The sequence below is a fragment of the Zalophus californianus genome, chromosome 10, assembly GCF_009762305.2.
Source record: "Zalophus californianus isolate mZalCal1 chromosome 10, mZalCal1.pri.v2, whole genome shotgun sequence".
Classification (NCBI taxonomy): Eukaryota; Metazoa; Chordata; class Mammalia; order Carnivora; family Otariidae; genus Zalophus; species Zalophus californianus.
In genome coordinates, this window is record NC_045604.1 from 73,410,921 (window position 1) to 73,427,288 (window position 16,368).

The 16,368-nt window shown below is 54.7% G+C and overlaps 1 protein-coding gene across 2 annotated transcripts in view; it reads right to left on the reverse strand.

Annotated features, from left to right (window-relative positions):
* The window catches only part of PPL (periplakin), a 44,194-nt gene extending 34,828 nt beyond the window's left edge, over window positions 1–9,366 (reverse strand). Inside the window, exon 1 of one of the 2 annotated variants that reach the window (XM_027613527.1) lies at window positions 9,198–9,366. In XM_027613527.1, the coding sequence (XP_027469328.1) occupies window positions 9,198–9,259 (62 nt within the window). In that variant the 5' untranslated portion in view covers window positions 9,260–9,366. The remainder of the gene's footprint in view (window positions 1–9,197) is intronic. The other variant, XM_027613528.1, reaches the window with a different exon arrangement.
* Window positions 9,367–16,368: the final 7,002 nt, after the last annotated feature.

Below are 16,368 nucleotides of genomic sequence, written 5' to 3' on the forward strand. Positions count from 1 at the left end.
GAAGCAGGCTTCCTGCCGAGCAGGGAGCCCAATGCGGGGCTCAATCCCAGGACCCTGGGATCATGACCTGAGCCGAAGGCAGACGCTTAACAACTGAGCCACCCAGGCATCCCTCAACACTTATTTATTGAACTCCAAACCTATGCAAGACCTGGAATTAAGGGCACCCAAAGACAGGTAAGTCCGAAGATTTATTTTTAAAATATTTAATTAATTTATTTATTTGACACAGAGAGAGAGAAAACGTGTGAGCACAAGCAGGGGGAGCGGAAGGCAGAGCGAAAGGGAGAAGCAGACTCTCCACTGAGCAGGGAGCCTGACACGGGACTCGATCCCAGGACCCTGGGATCATGACACCCAACCCAATGAGCCACCCAGGTGCCCCATCCAAAGGTTTATAACCTAATAATCAGGATGAAGAAAAACACCCCAGTGACTATAATTGCAAACATTCAGATTGCCTGGGTCAGGGTATTTTCATCCACTCTGTCCCATTCAGGCTTTATATCCTAACTTAATTGTGAAAATATAGTTTGACCCAATAAAATGCAGGAAAAGAACCAAAAGGAAACAAAAGAGAAAGCATGATAAATAGGAAATACAAACTATTTTTGTATAGGGGAAGGTCCAAACACATCAGTTATTACAATAAACGTGAATGAGTTAAACTCTCCTGTTAAAAGATAAGACTCTTAGGTGAGAATAAAAATACAAAACAAAAGCCTGCTCTGTGCCATTTTATAAGACACATACCTGAAACGGAATGATACAGGAAAGTCGAGAATAAAGGAATACAGCATGACAGATCGGGCAGCTGCTATGGCAAAGGGAAAGCAAGGTGTGTGTACCTCAAGGACAAGATGGATCGAAGTAATCAGTGTAAATGTGGGCTTTGCACCCCTGGCTACACATCCAAAGACTGAAGTGTGGGCCCCGCCCTAGAGATTCTGACTTAATCTGTCTGCGACAGGGCCTGGACATCGCTTTTAAACTCCCCGGATGAGAGGCGCCTGGGTAGCTCAGTCGTTAAGCATCTGCCTTCGGCTCAGGTCATGATCCTAGGGTCCTGGATCGAGCCCCGCATCAGGCTCCCTGCTCAGCGGGAAGCCTGCTTCTCCCACTCCCCCTGCTTGTGTTCCTGCTTTCGCTGTATCTCTGTCAAATAAATAATTTATAAATAAATAAATAAATAAATAAATAAATAAAATAAAATAAAATAAAATAAACTCCCCAGATGAGTCTAATGTGCAGCCAGGGCTGGGAACCCGGAACTCAACCACAGTAATGTGTCACAGGGTTGGGGGGGGGGATCAGATTGAGGAAGAATCCCCAGATCTCTACAGAGAGGAAGTCTTGTAAGAAAGGAGTACACAGTACACAGGAAGCATCCAGTAAATACCAGATTGATTGGTCAATTGACTGATACTCTCCTTACTAGAAACTTCCATGGTAATTAGTAAAATCCTCCACACCCAACTATTAATCCTGGGGAAGTACTCCTAAACAGAGAAGATTGCTGGTGTAGTAACTACAGATCCGTTTCCCGGCCTAATCTGTTTCCGCCCCACAAAGCCACCCTACCTCCAGGCCCGTGTCAGGCGTGTGCTCTCAGGCTCTCGTTACCCACATGCAGAAGTTCAAGCTGCCTTGGGTAACACCAGGGTAATCTTGAAGATTTTTGCAAGGTTTAAACGGGGCTTAAGCCAATCTTGGTGCCCCTGGGTGTCAGGACATCATCCAGGTTCAAGACCAGCAGTACCAGGCTCCATTTATTAAGCACCTGCTGCATCCCTGCTGTTGTAAACCCACTGTCTCTAGTGTTCTCCACAAGCTTACGCTACTCTAATTCACAGATTCAAGAGAGACCTCCCACCACTATTTACTGAGTGCTACGTGTGGTTGGCACCGTTTTTGGGGGTATGGGAGTGACTGCACAGCATGCAAAGTCCCTGCCTTCATCAAGCCTAGAGGGGTGGGAATGTGACCTGCAGCACAGCTGACAAGTGGCACAGCTGGGCCTGAAGGGGGGGCAGTCTGCAACTCCTAAACTCAGGCTCTTTCTATTCTACCCACCATGCCCTCTGTCCCTGCCCATGGGCCTCGGCTTCTCCCTCAGGAGCAGTGGGGTTTAGTTGACCATTTTATACTTAGAAAGAGTCAAGCTCCTTATCTGGGGCGGCAGGACTGAGCCCTCTCAGGTCCCGACACAAACTTAGAATCCTTCCTCAACTTTAATTTGGAACCACTATGTCCCCATGCCCAGGACGTAGTAGTGAAAACCAGAAAAGCTAGGAGTCTGAAATCCGAGCCCAGGCCACTGGGGCAGCAAGGAATTCTACACACAGCTATTTTCTTGCAGCCATGCAGCCTTTCAGGGTCAGCGGGCAGCAGATGGAGCTGCCAGCCAGGGAGCAGCTGGGTGTGCAGTTCCCCTACAAGACCTGACAAACCCTTTGCCCAGGAAAGGGTGGGCCAGGCAGGACACTCTGGCAGCCAGCTTGCCTGCTCCTGGCTCAGAATGCCCGTGTTAGAGTAATTCTGAGTCTCTGGGCAGGCTACTAAAACTCTGAGCCTCACTTGAAACAGAAACATCAGGGTAGTATTATCCAAGAAACACAACATAATCATAATTTAGGGCAGCCGCTCCAAGCCAGGACTCAACCTTGAGCTTCTTGAATGTTCATACCTTTCCCAATACCCCTGCCGCCTTCCTGAGACTTTCTATCCATGACTCCTGATATGGAACCATCCTGCCTGCCTTCCAGTCTTGCTCTTCCGGCCTCAGGACCTGTCCCTCCCAGGCTCACCTCCTCTTCCTCCCCGAGACCCCTTCTCCCACTACTGACTAGACTCTGAGACACAGGACTCCAGGCTCCCTTCCAGGCTCCAGTCCACTCTGTTCCTCCTGCCAGTTCTCCTTTCCCATCCCCCTCCTCACTTTAAAAGACCTGAAAACCCATGATCTAGCTCAAACACGCAGAAAAGTACAGAAAAGAATCCTACCACCAAGACTTAGTTGATGTTCCCATGCTGCCGTATTTGCTTTGGATTATGTTTACAAATATAACATTATCATTCATTATCCCTTCGGCCCCCTCCTCTGGGGGAGGGTAATTTTGGAGCTGCTGGTTTCCTCCTCGGCCCGTTTCATGCTTTCCACTACATACCTGTGTCTGTATCCAGAAACATCATATTGCTTTGTATGAATGTTTTTTAAAATGTACATAAATATACTCTCTGTCTCCTTCATTAGCTTTGTTCACTGATGACTTTTCAGGCTTATGCACATGGATGCACACCTATCCCGCCTCACCCCCTCTCTGGGCTCTCTTGATCCACCCACCTCCTGCTGGTCCCCCAGAAGCCCTCGGGCTGGCTCAGGGACCCTCTGCCTCCACTGTCCCAGCACTTACCACCCTGCATTGTTGTCGCCTGTTTACCGAGCACACAGAAAGTGGCTGGATGAGGGCAGGGGTCAGCAGCACTCTCTGTTCAGGCCCTCACATTGTGTCCCAGCCCCCACCCCCACCGTCCTGGTGTGTGTGTGTGGGGGGGGGCGGTTTAGGGAGAGAGAGAATCTTAGCAGTCCTCCACGGCTCACCTCATTCATTCATTCATTCAGCATATGTGCTACACCAGCCAGTCTGGTAGCAGGGAGCCAGCCATCCCCATCTGGCCAAAGGGCCAGAGTCAAATGGCTGCTGAAATAAGGACCAAGGAGATGGGCAAGACAAAAGGTTAGAGAGGGCTTAAGGAACAGAAACCAACCAAGAAAGAGAAAGAGAAATGAGCCAAGAGAGGTGGGAAGAGCATTCCAGGCAGGAGGAGCAGTGCGGGCAAAACATGGTTGGATGTGGAAAGGACAGGGTGAGGGACACACATGAGTGTGTGCAGGGCTGCTGCAACCAGGGAACCCAGGGGCAAGGGGCAAGCGGCGGGGGACAGGATCAGATATGCATCTTGCAAAGAGCTCCCCGGCAGCCACGGGGAGAAGGGACTAAGGTGTCAGAGTAGAAGCAGGAAGTGTGAAGAGGCTACTGCAAGTATGCAGGGCAAGACGGCCTGGGCTGCTAGCTAGGCAAGGGTAGGCAAGGCAAAACGGACAATGCAGGGCTGGCCCCTGCAGACAGCAACCTCCTTCCTGGGGCACCAGGGGCCTCCCTCCCCAGGCTCAGGAGGCTGAAACACAGAAGGGCCACCAGGAGCAGAGAGAACGAAGACCAGAGGCCATTTCCCCCTTCCCCTGCAGAGACAGGCTGGGACAGGCAGGCTGGGAGAGTGGCACGTAGAAGGGAGCTGGGAAGCCCAGCTCCTCCCCCGTTGACAAGGAGCCTTGGAAATGCTCTTAAAGGCAGCTTGTCCCAGTGCCCAGAGCCCTCTGGGTGCCCCTCACCCTACTTGGGGTATTGCCTAAATGGTATGAATTGAGCTGAGCCTCTCCCCCCCAAAACTTCCTATCCCCAGATGATTGCCCCTGACAATCCTCAAAATGCCAGCATTAGCAGCCATTCTAAAGGTTCAGTGCCATTCTGTTCTGAACCTAATTTATCAGGTCTCCTTCCCTCTGCCAAGAGGAGGACTGGGCAAGTGAGGGCAAAGCCAGAGAGAGGGGAAGTAGACAGGGTTGCTGGGGCGGAGTCAGGGAATACAAAAGCCAGTGACTCCACCATCTGGCCTGGGGCAATCCCTGGAGCCGGCTGCCACCAGACCCAGGTGTGGGGTGGGGGGAAGACCTACTTCCCCTTCCCAGGGGCTCCTGGGCCACTAGCATCGGCCACCTGTGAGCTATGCACCCAAGGTGACTGGCTTTACTCTTGGCCTCAGTGTTACTGTCTGTGAAATGAGACACCAACACCAGCCTGGCTGGTATGGTGTCAAAATGAGGCACCCTAACACCCACGGCCATGCTGGGCACACAGTAGGTGCTTGAGAAATGGCTGGATCACTCCAGTACAAGTCACCCATGTGGTTGGAGGTGGGCTTTGCTGACAGAACCCTCCCCAAATCGTTCAGGCTTTCCAGCTGTCACTGATCAATGTGTGCAGGTGTGTCTCCGTGGATCTACTTGAGGTGGGCGCCCCATGAATGTTGAGGTGAATGGATGAGAGTCAGCTGATCTCCTGCCCCACCAGGGAGGAGGAGACCAGCTGCCTGGTCAGCTCTGGGCTTAACACTATCCTTACCCTTAATAGTGTGCGCTTACTGGTACTGGCTGCTGGAGTTTACCGAGCACTCACTGTGAGCCGGGTCTGGGGCTGCACACCCAGCAACCTCACCAGCTGGGGGTTGCTATCATCACTCCCATTTCACAGATGAAGAATCTAAGACTCAGAGATGTTGAGTGACCTGCCGAAGGTCACACAGTCAGGAGGGGCAAAGTGAGGGAGGGCTTGAACTCACACCCAGCTGACATCAGACTCTGTGCTCTTAACCACCAATAGGCTCAGGGTACCCTAGCCAGCTTCCAGGAGGGCAGGCACCCCTTTCACCAGCCCTTAAAGCCTTGGGCCCCACCTCCCACACAGGGTCCTCCTCGTTAAGACGGGGCGATTCTTGGCAGGATGCAACCCCGGTGAGGTTGAAAGGTGAGGCCAGGCTGCTGGGTGCTTATACTGGGACCCAGGTCTGGGTGGAGGGGCAAAATTAGTCCCGTTTTACAGATGAGGAAGCTGAGGCTCTGTGAGGCCAAATTTCTTTGCCAAAATCAAAAGGAGGCAGAATTCAGTCTAACTCCACAGCTGGATTTTAACCATTCCACTCCTCCCCATGACAGGTCGGACACCTCCCCAGGAAGTCCTGCCTGATCTCCTAGGTCTCCACCCTAACCCTGCCCTGACAGCTCTTACTTCAGACCAGTCAGGGGCACCAGAGCCGATGGGCTAGAGACCTCGTCTATCCAGCTCTATGTCCCACCGCCAGGAAACAGTCCTGTAACCACACTAGTAATTAAGCGTAACTCCATCGAGTACAAGAAGATTGTCAATGTCTCCTCCACTCCCCGGAAACAGCAGCCCTTGAGTTGTGCGGTGCACAGCCTGTCCATCGGCATCCAGTTCAAACCCAGGCACGTGGTAGGTGCCTTATCTGCATTTGTTCAATAGTTATAATCATCGTAGTGGCCATAGATTGAGGCCTCCTAAAACTCTCAACTCTTTCCCTGTGTTATTTCATTTAATCTTCATGCCAACAATATCATCCAGCAGGAACTATGCTTATGCCCATTCTACAGTTGGAGGAAACACCGACTCAGAGGCCAAGCAGCTCGCCCTGGGTTGCATAACCAAGAAGGGGCAACTGGTAGGGGCTGCACTATCAGCCACAGTTCAGGGTTCAGGACGGTGGGAGAAGGTCCCCTCCGGACCTTCCCTGCTGGGCTGGATGCCCATGTTCATCCTCAGTGACCTGCACCGTCAGGCCTGACCCTGTCATTAGCTCAGGTGTGAACATCAGCTCCCACACCTGTTATTAGGAACCAGGGTGACAGGAGCAGCGGGGTTCACCTGTTCCAGCCCTCCCCAGTTTCAGATGCTAAAAAGTGGACAAACAGGGAGGGGCAGTTTTCTCCACAAGAGCTCTTCTGTGACTGCCTGGCTTCTGGGTCCTGGGTCCCCTCCGCTGAAGATGGTGCTGCTGACCCCGTGTCTGGGTACTTCCTGTGTGCTAGGGGCATTCTGTCCATTGTCACAGTTGCTTCCCCCAGGACCTCAGGCTGGAGACACGTATTCACACCATCCCTGCTTTGGGGATGAGGAAGCTGAGGCTCAGAGTGGTTCCCTGACCTGCCTACAGCAGCTGTGGCAAAGCCGGGTTCAGAAGAGAGGCATTCTACTCTCGGGGTCGGAGCTCCCACTCACCTTGCCATGCTTTATCTCCCTGGCAACCCCACCCTCCCTCAAAGGAGGCCCCCCAAAAACTTAGGGTGAATGTTTGAGGGTCAGTGCCCCCATGACCCACGACCACATCTTAGAGCTACAAGGACAGTGTTAGGCACTACGTGACACTCAGAAGATTCTTGTTTAGAGAATGGGGCAAGAGGCTGTCCCCCAGCCCATAACCCAGTCCATGAACTTGTCCCCACCGAGGGGGAAGGGGCAGAGGGATGCACTGGTCTAGTGAGATCAGGGAGGGAAGCACCCAGCCCCTACTCAGAGCTGTCTGTGCCAGGCCATAGAGCCCCAGGGAAGAGTCTCTCATCCCATCCTGGGGGAGAGAATTGGGAAGGCTTCCTGGAGGAAGAAACCTCAAAGCTGAGATCTGAGATCAATGGCTGTCAGAAAACAGCAGATGGTGGCTGCCTTGGGCCAGAAGTATGCAGGGAAGAGAAAGAGGGCAGGAGAGGGGTAGGACCCTGAGTCCTTGTCACCCCAGGCCCTTGGAGTCTACGCAGCTATAAAGGATGGGAAGTCCTTCCTTCCTATCCTCTGTTGGGAAAGCCAAGACCCTCCCAGCACGTATGATTTCATCATAACCTTGTTAGGTCCAACCTTCTATTAGGGGGACCAGACAGAGAGCTGGAGGGATCAGGGTCTGGAGGAACGGGGTAAGCAGAGGGCAGGGTGAGGCCTGGCCCATCTCCTGGTGTGTGGGTGTGTGCATGTGTGAAGGACTGGAGGAGCCCAAGTCTTGGTGGGGGGAGAACAGAACAGTCCTCTGTGGCTGGCACAGAGTATGCGATTGTGCAATTCTCCAGGGAACAGCTCAGGGACTGGACGGGACCCCAGCTAGGTTTGAGAGCCAGCTGGACTCAGCCACAGAGGAACAGCATACAGGGCCCTGCCCAATCTCTGGGGCTGTGAAAGCCTGGGGAGGCTGGGGGGGGGGTACTTTGGAGGGGAAAATAAATGCCTCTGAACTTTAAACAGTCCAAAGGAGAGATGGGGGACCCTGAAATCACGGGGTGGTGCAGTTTCTGAAAAAGCTGGAACTCACAGTAATAGAGTGCCCAGGCCTGCCTGCACCTGTCTGAGGGGGTCTGCCTGGGCTGGACCACAGGAGTATCGTGGGAGCCCTGGCCAGAGTCTTCTCACCTTCTTCTGCGCCTGGATGGGAGTGAGGATCACAGTGGGGTGGGGGCATGTTAGGGTGGATACTGCCAGCAAGCTGGACAGTGCAATTCGCGGAGTCTCCCACCTGAATGAAGCTTGGTAAAGTGCACCCTCCCAGCCAGGAGCCCCCACCTCATATTTGCAAGGGTCAAAGTCCCACCCCTTCCCTCAATCTCAGCATCTCCAAGAGGCTTCCCTAAACCGGTTATTAAATGAATACATTAGGCTTATCAAAACGGACGTGGGCTGCCGTCTCAACGCAAACACATCAAGACATGTCATTCCCTTCCCAGGCCGCCCTGGGAACCTGAGGCTCAGAGACGCCGCCAGTTTCTGGACTGGGGGGTGGGGCACACCCCTGGGAAGTCATGCAGTGAGAAGGAGGCTCCGACGACGCCCAGCCACCGCGCAAACCCCGGCATGGGAAAAGGGGGGGTGTCTCAGCCTGTGCCCCTCCACCAGCTCCCCCCCACACCCATGGGTTTTTCTTGGTGAAGCTCTGGAGGGCAGGGTGGCAGCTCCCGGGAACCGCTGCCGCAGCTGGCACACAGACCACCGCCCCGCCACGCACCACCCCCACCTCTAGCCCCACAGAGCCAGGAGCACCTGCGCGCTCTCCAAGAAGCGCCGGGCGAGCGCCCCCCCTCCCCCGCCCAGCTCAGTCTCCGTTCCCCCCGTGAGCCCCTGGACGAAACTTCCTGAATCCCCTGCGGCGCCCCTGCCTTGGGTGTAGCGTCCTCCCGACACACGACTGTCCACCCCTGCGGTGCTTCCCGTCTCAGGAGAACCCCCGGCGCAAGGGCGACCCTCAGACACAGAAGTTCCCTGTACCAAGTTAATGCTCCCTGACCTCCTACAACTCTCCGGTGCCAAGTATCATGTTTCTCCTCGGGCGCCCCCCAGCCCATCCTCATTCCCACCCCGGCAGGGCTTGCCAGCTCAAGGGTGTCCCTCGGGAGCGGCGTTCCCGCCTGGCGCGCACTACCGGCTCAGCTCCCCGCCCCCTCGGCCAAGCTTTCGGGGGGGCCCCCTGCAGCTATCCGGGCCAGGCCGTTTCCCCCACGCTCGGGGCTCTGCTTCCCAGCCTAGGGCGCCCCTCAGCGCGCTGGTTTCCCGCGGGCGTCCCGGGCGCGGCGTGCGGCGCCTGCTCACCTCCGGGTCTGCACAGTGGGGCTGTATTTGCCTTTGTTTCTCTTCCTGAAGAGCGAGTTCATGGTGGCGCTCGGAGTGCGCGGGCGGGGGCGGCGGGTCGCGGCGCCGGGCTGGCAGTGGGAGGCGGGCGGGCCCGGCGCGCACCGAGGGGCGGGCAGCGGACGCAGGTGAGCGAGCGGCGGCGCAGGAATCCCTAGTGCGGCGCGGCGAGTGCGGCGACCGGTCACTACTCACGGGGGGCGGGGCGCCCGCGGGCCTCTGGCTCTCCGGGCGGCTCCCGGAGAAGGTGGTGCTTACCTTCCCGGAGGAGGGGCCACCGGGAGGGCGGGGCTTCCAGGCCCCTTGGGCGCGCGCCCTAGGCCTGGTCCGAGCGAGCGGAGCGTCCAGCCTGGGCTGGGGATGGGACACGGGGACCTGTCGGGACACCGCCCACCCTCCCCGGCCCCCGCACTCTAGTGTCTGGCAGGTGGGCGGGGGCGCACAGGCCCGGGCACACCTAGCCCCACATTCAACCCCCTCCCTCGGGCCTGGCGCTTGAGGGCCCTCACCTGGCTCTCCGCTGCCCCTCGCGCGTCGCGCTCCCATCTCCTTGGCTCACACCCAGGTGCCCCCCCCCAGACAGGTGTGGCTGGGACCAGACGGGTCTCTGGGCCTTGGCTAGCTGGTGAATTACATTCACAGGTGGTAGCAGTGCCAATGGCAATTGAGAAAAGAGGTTGTGGAGCGCGTCTGCCTGATTCACATCCCCGACCTCAGCCGCAGCTGACACCTGGCAAGACGTCTTACCGCTCCCAGCCTCAGTTTCCTTATTTGTCAAACAGTGATAACAACTGCCCACAGCCCCAAGGGTTAGGAGGAGAGTCCTGTTGAGAATTCACACTAAGTACTTAGCACAGTGTCCGGCCCAAATGTGCAGGAAGTGGGCCATCTAGGGTAGACAAAAAAATCCCTTGAAACTAATAACTCCAGGCCCTGGCATGATAGAAATACTTCATGGCTGGTCATAAAAGCAGCTGGATTCTGGTTCAAAATCGCCATGTTACAGAATTCTGCCAACATGTGCCCAAGTTAAACTGTGTGCCACGGTGTCCCTGGGTTTGACAGTAGACCACTGTGCACCCGGTGTTAGGTGTGTACCAGTTGAGAAGGCTGTAGTGGAAGAGGCAGTAAACCGAGTCTGGCAGTGAGCCCAAATGGGGCCCCGACAGCTGGGAAGGTTCAGTGCCACTTTAGAGGGGAGTGGAGGTGGGGTCTGAGCCTAGCGGGAAAGGAGGAGCAATGAGGTCTGCAGGGGAGGGAGGCAGGAGCCCCCTGCTGAGAATCCCGACTCCTCAGGCCAGTCCCTTCCCCACATGTTTTTATTTATAAAATAAAAGTGCTATGGAAGTTGATTTCCAAAGGCTTTTACTGCCCCTGGACCCTGGAGCATTCTGAGAGACACAGTGTCCTTTAGACCATCTCTTGTCCCTGCCACCAAAGGACTTCAGTTTCAAAGTGTTACAGAGACTCTAGGAAAATCTTATTTTAATGAGGCATGTGTGGGTGGACTTCAGGGGGTCTGTGAATCCTCATAGCTTCTTTCAAAATGTGTGTCCATATGTACATTTTTCTTGGGGAGGGCCTATTGCTTTCAGTGGGTTCCTTCATTCACTCATTCAGCAGATACTAACCTTCTCCCAGCTTTGGCTGCCTGGTTCCACTACAGTGATAAGAAGAGGGGAAAAACAAAATACAGCAAAGGTGCCTTTCTCTTAAGGGATGGGGCCTGGAGGCACAAAGGGACTCAAGTCCAGCCTGCTGACATTGGGAACAGATATCAAGTGTGTGTGTGTGGGGGGGGAACCTGGGGCCTGCAGAACCCAAACTCAGCAGAGCTTACCCACCCACAACCCCAAGTAGGCCATAGCCAGGGGCTCAGGAAGGTACCTTGTTGATCTCTCTGCTTTTGCCTGTGCAGCAACTCTGCCTGGAAACACTTTCCTTACTTCTCCTCACCTATCCCTACAGGGGGCTCTTACATGGGAGATAAGCATGCTTTAGGGGATGTTCCTGGCAGCATTGTTGCTATGGAGACACAGCCCTGGAGACAAGCTGATGGCCATGGGGAGACAGTGGTTAAGTGAACCACTGTGCATCCACACTAGGAGACCATGCAGCTGGAAATGAATGAGGGGCAGATGTGGACACACGTGGTCAGGCACCAGAAGTACAAGGAAGAGAATATACATGTGTATATGCACAGAAAGCTTCTGGAAGGATCCACAAGAAACTGTTAGCTGTGAGTCTCCTCAGGAGGGACAAGAGAAAAATCTGAATTTTCATTGTATACCCTTTTACAGTATTTGGAGTTTATTTTTTTAATCTATTTTTATTTTTTCAAAAATCTCGTGATTTTATTTTTTATATGTGCATGAATTGCCTTTTTAGTTGCTTTTTAACAACTTGTTTAAAAATGACCCAAGTCTCGGGGCACCGGGGTGGCTCAGTCGTTCAGCGTCTGCCTTTGGCTCAGGTCATGATCTCAGGGTCCTGGGATCGAGCCCCGCATTGGGCTCCCTGCTTAGTGGGGAGTCTGTTTCTCCCTCACCCACTCCCCCTGCTTGTGTTCCCTCTCTCGCTGTGTCTCTCTGTCAAATAAATAAATAAAATCTTTTTAAAAAAATGACCCAAGTCTGGCATTCCCTCTTCCCAGTGCCTCCTGTGCTGTCCCCTCCACTGCCCACCCCCCATCCCAGCTGTGTGCCCCTCTATCAGCACCCACCACAGTCTATGGTAATAACCTCCTTCCTCGTTGGACTTTCTTACTGGCCTGGGAAATAATGGTGGGTAAAGATTATGAAAGACATGAAACTTGGGGAATAGAAGAATCCGTGCTGAAGCTGCTCTACCCTCAAGTTGCTGATGGTCTAAGAGCTGAGACAAAGGTACAACTACACAGCCCACCTGGATGAGTCTGGGAAGAAGAGCCTTATCAGGGCTCCAAAGGTGGGAGGAGCAGCCTGGGAGACCTGGCTTGGAGTCCTCGCCTGGTCCCTTTCCCCTGTGTGGACATGGGCAAATCATCTTGCCCCTCTCGGCCTCAGTTGTCCTCATCTGTGAAATGGGCACACGACAATAGCATCCACCAAAGAGGGAAGCCCACCCATGTGTGAAGCACTTAGCATGCCCCCTGCAGTTAGTGATGGCTCAGCAAATGGGAGGGGGTTATGTCTGTAGCTGGGGGATTGTGGGGCTGAGGGGTATAAGCACTCACAGGAACTCCAAACTGCATCAAAACTCTGGATTTCTCCCAATTTCCAAATCTTCTTCCCCCACACCGCTTACAAAAGTGATGGTCAGGGATGCCTGGGTGGCTCAGTCAGTTGAGGGTCTGGCTCTTTGTTTTGGCTCAGGTCCTGATCTCATGGGTCGTGGGACAGAGCCCCATGCCAGGCTCCAAGTTCCGTGCAGAGTCTGCTTGGAATTCTCACTCTCCCTCCCCCTCTGCCCTTCCCCCTGCTTGTTCACTTGCCCCCTCTCAAACAAACAAACAAACAAATAGAGGTGATGTTTGGCTTTGGGAAGGAAACCAGGCTAGGGACCTCCAAGTTAGCCTGCTTGTAGCTCGGCTGCTGATAACAGTCATGGCACTGATGATATTCATGCCATTTCTCATTTATGGAGGACGGACTCCGTGCCAGACAACAGGGAATGTGCCCAACATGTCTCAGCTGGCTGGTTCCCCCGAGGACCCCCACTGGGTGAAGCAGGCCAGCCCTCCCCACCTGGGCAAAAGCTCTCTTATCTCATGTTCCAGGGAAGGGCACTGAGGCCCTGAGAGGCCCGGTGCCCAGCGGGGCTGTTTCCTGGGTTATTCGGCTCCAGCCCTGAGCTTGGACCCCCACCCACCTCCACCCTCCCAGCCTCCCACTGACTCAGCTGGGGAGAATTGGCAAATTCAGGGAGGAATTTGGGCTGTGCTTCACCATCCCTCCCTGCTCTGTTCTCTAAAATCTGGACTTGGAGCTGGTACGGCTTTGTGTGCGTACACACGTGTGCACGACACTCGTCTGTGGGCAGGCCGGATGGGGTGGGAGCTGTGTTCTGGCCCCATGCATCCTCCTCTGGGCAGATGGGATTTGTTTGGTTCCGCGGAGCCCTCTTATGCCAAGTGACTCATCCCCCGGTCGACTGGGGGTGGAGGTTCGGGGGAGGGTGTTTGCTTTCCTGGGGTTTGCTCGATGGTTAAACCCACGGAGATGGCACCTGCAGGGCCTTCTAGTGCCCTGGCAACCAGGCCACCCTCGGTCCCTGAACCCTGTCCCCTCTCTCCAGTGGGGCCAGGCTGCTGACTCCCAGGAGGCCACCGCCTTCTGAAGGGTCACCCACATCCTCCTTGTTTGCTGTCATTGTTTCCCTAGCAGTTGGAGAGGTGCTCACTCACTCACTGGCTTGGGGTGTTTCTGTGAACCAGTTTGGAACAAGAAGGGCAGCATTCCCCCAGCCCCAGAGAGAGGTGTGTGTGGGACCAGCAGCCTGTTCCTAACCACAGCACCTTCTCCTCCCAACCTCCTGTGGACAGCCATCTCCTGTCTCCAATATTGTGACCTCACACCCCACCTGAGGAACATTTAAAAATGCAGATTCTAGAGTCTCCTGGTTGGGTGGGTCTAGAAGGGCCCAGGAATCTGCATGTTAACAAACACCTCGCCCTTGGTTGCTGAAGCCACCCTGAGAAGCACACTCTGGACCACCTTGAGAAACACAGACAGGTGCAGTACATGCTCAGGCCATGTCTGCACCCACTGGGAAAGAGCCCACAGGCTTTAGTTTGAAGCCCACCTGGGTTTGAATCCTGGCTCAGCCACACACCCACCTGTGTGCCCTCAAGGGGGTGGCTTAACCTTTTGGGATCTTGGTTTTCCCATCTGTAAAGTGGGGAAAAGCCAGTTGTGGCATGATGTGTGCCAAGCACCTGGCATGGAGGCCCCTCTCTTCTCCACTCTTCAAGGGGACAGCAGGGGACTGGCCCAGCTTCACCCTGGGTTTTGTAACATGTATTTACTTTTCTTGCAGAACAATGCAAGGGATGGAAAAATCATGCTGGCTCTCCAGCCCAGCTCGGCTGACTCACACTCAGTCCTGGGCTGGGGGCCTGGTGAGCTCCCCACAACACCCCGGGGGCCAGATGGGAGGCTGGACCCTGGCAGCAGGGGGAGGAAAGGGTCCATGGTGAGTCACCCACCCTGCCTGCCCCTGAGTCATCCCTCAAGAATGTGCCTCAGGGCCCTACCCGCTGGGGGCCCCTGGCAGGCTGCCCCATCCTGGCCATCTCCCCACTGCCTGCCAGGGAGCCCCGCCCTGCCACCCTCCCAGAGAGCTGCTGCTCAGAGGACCCTCCTGCCAGTGCCTCTGGATGCAGGGGTGTATCTTACAGATGTGTCTGTTTCCAGCTACTGAATAGTGACCACTCTGAGGCTCTGGTGCCCCTGGCAGCCCTGGCCCTTCCCCTGGGCCCAGCCACTGAGAGGTTAACCCTCAACTCTGCGGGGGGTACTCTCAGACCCTGCCTCACCCATTCTGACCCAGCCCTACTAGCACATCAGTCCATCTGGTAGATCCAGGCCTCATCTTGAACCCTGGATTGCTTTCCAGTACAACCTGCTCCCTCTCTCTGGACACCTCATTCTAAGCCCATCCCTGGGCCTCTCAGCCGGGCCAGAAGGGCCTCCCAGTGAGGAGGTCACACTGTCAGGGCAGACAGCAGAGCTGGGTGGGACCAGACAGGCTCTGCCAGGCCTGGGATCCCCGCAGGACAGGCTGCCCAACCCTATCCCAAGTCTCCTGTCCTCCCCTAAATACCCAACCTTTCTTCCTCCCACCCCACCTTGTGGGGCCCTGCCAGGGCTCACGCTGCCCAGACCGGTAGGGCTGCATTTCTGGGGCCAGTGTCCAGGGTGTGGCAGCCCCTGGGGATGGCCCAGGTCAGAAGGTCAGAACCCCATTCCCTCCAGAGCCTGGAGGCCTGAGTGATGGGCAAACTAGGCCACAGGGGGCAGAATCAAATTAGCTTTTAGCTTGAAGCCAACCTGGGTTTGAATCCTGATTCTGCCATGTACCCAGCTGTGTGATCTTAGGCAAGTGGCTTAACCTCTCTGAACCTCAGTTTCCCCATTTGTAAATTGGGGAAGAGCCAGTGAGTTAAGATGTCAAATCCTAGTTCCTCTGTTTCCTAGCTATGTGACCCTGAGGAAATGTCTTCACTTCTCTGAACCTCAGCTTCTCCACCTGCAAAATGGGAATACTCTGACACTTGTTCCACAAGGTCTTGAAAGGATTCTGTGAAGTAAGACATGCAGTAATGACAAACAATCCCAACTCTGCTGAACATTTACTATGTGCTAGGCCCTGTGTTATGGATTCCAGCTTGATTGAGGTGTGACGGACATATAACAAAGGGTACATCTTTAAGTGTACCATCCAGGGGCGCCTGGTGGCTCAGTCAGTTAAGCATCTGCCTTCAGCTCAGGTCATGATCCCAGGGTCCTGGGATTGAGCCCCACGTCGGGCTCCCTGCTCAGTGAGGAGCCTGCTTCTCCCTCTCCTCTCTGCTTGTGCTCTCTCTCTCAAATAAATAAAATCTTTAAAAAAAATAAACCATCCAATGGGTTTGACATCAGCACCCGACGGTGAAACCATGACCACAACAAAGATGATGAACTGGCCTTCCTCCTCTCCCCATTTTTCAGATGTGGAAACTGAGGCTCCAAGACGTTAAGAGTCCGCTCAAGGTGGTCAGGAGAGGACTCAGGATTTAAACCCTGCAATCTAGGGCACCTGGGGGGCTCAGACGGTTGAGCGTCCAACTCTTGATCTTGGCTCAGGTCATGATCTCAGGGTCCTGGGATCGAGCCCCACATTGGGCTCCCCGCTCAGCAGGGAGTCTGCTTGTCTCCCACTCCCTCTGCCCCTACCCCCACTCACGCTCTCTCAGTCTCTAAAATAAATAAATAAATCTTTAAAATATTAAAAAAAAAACCCTCAACAACCATGCAGTCTGAGCTAGCGCCTTCGTCCCCATGTCTGCCCCCATTCAGTCAGGTGCCTGGCACAGAGTAGGCACTCAATGTCACTGCTGAATAAGTGAACAGGAGGGTCAATGCATGATAGTGGTCCCAGGGAAGGTCCAGGA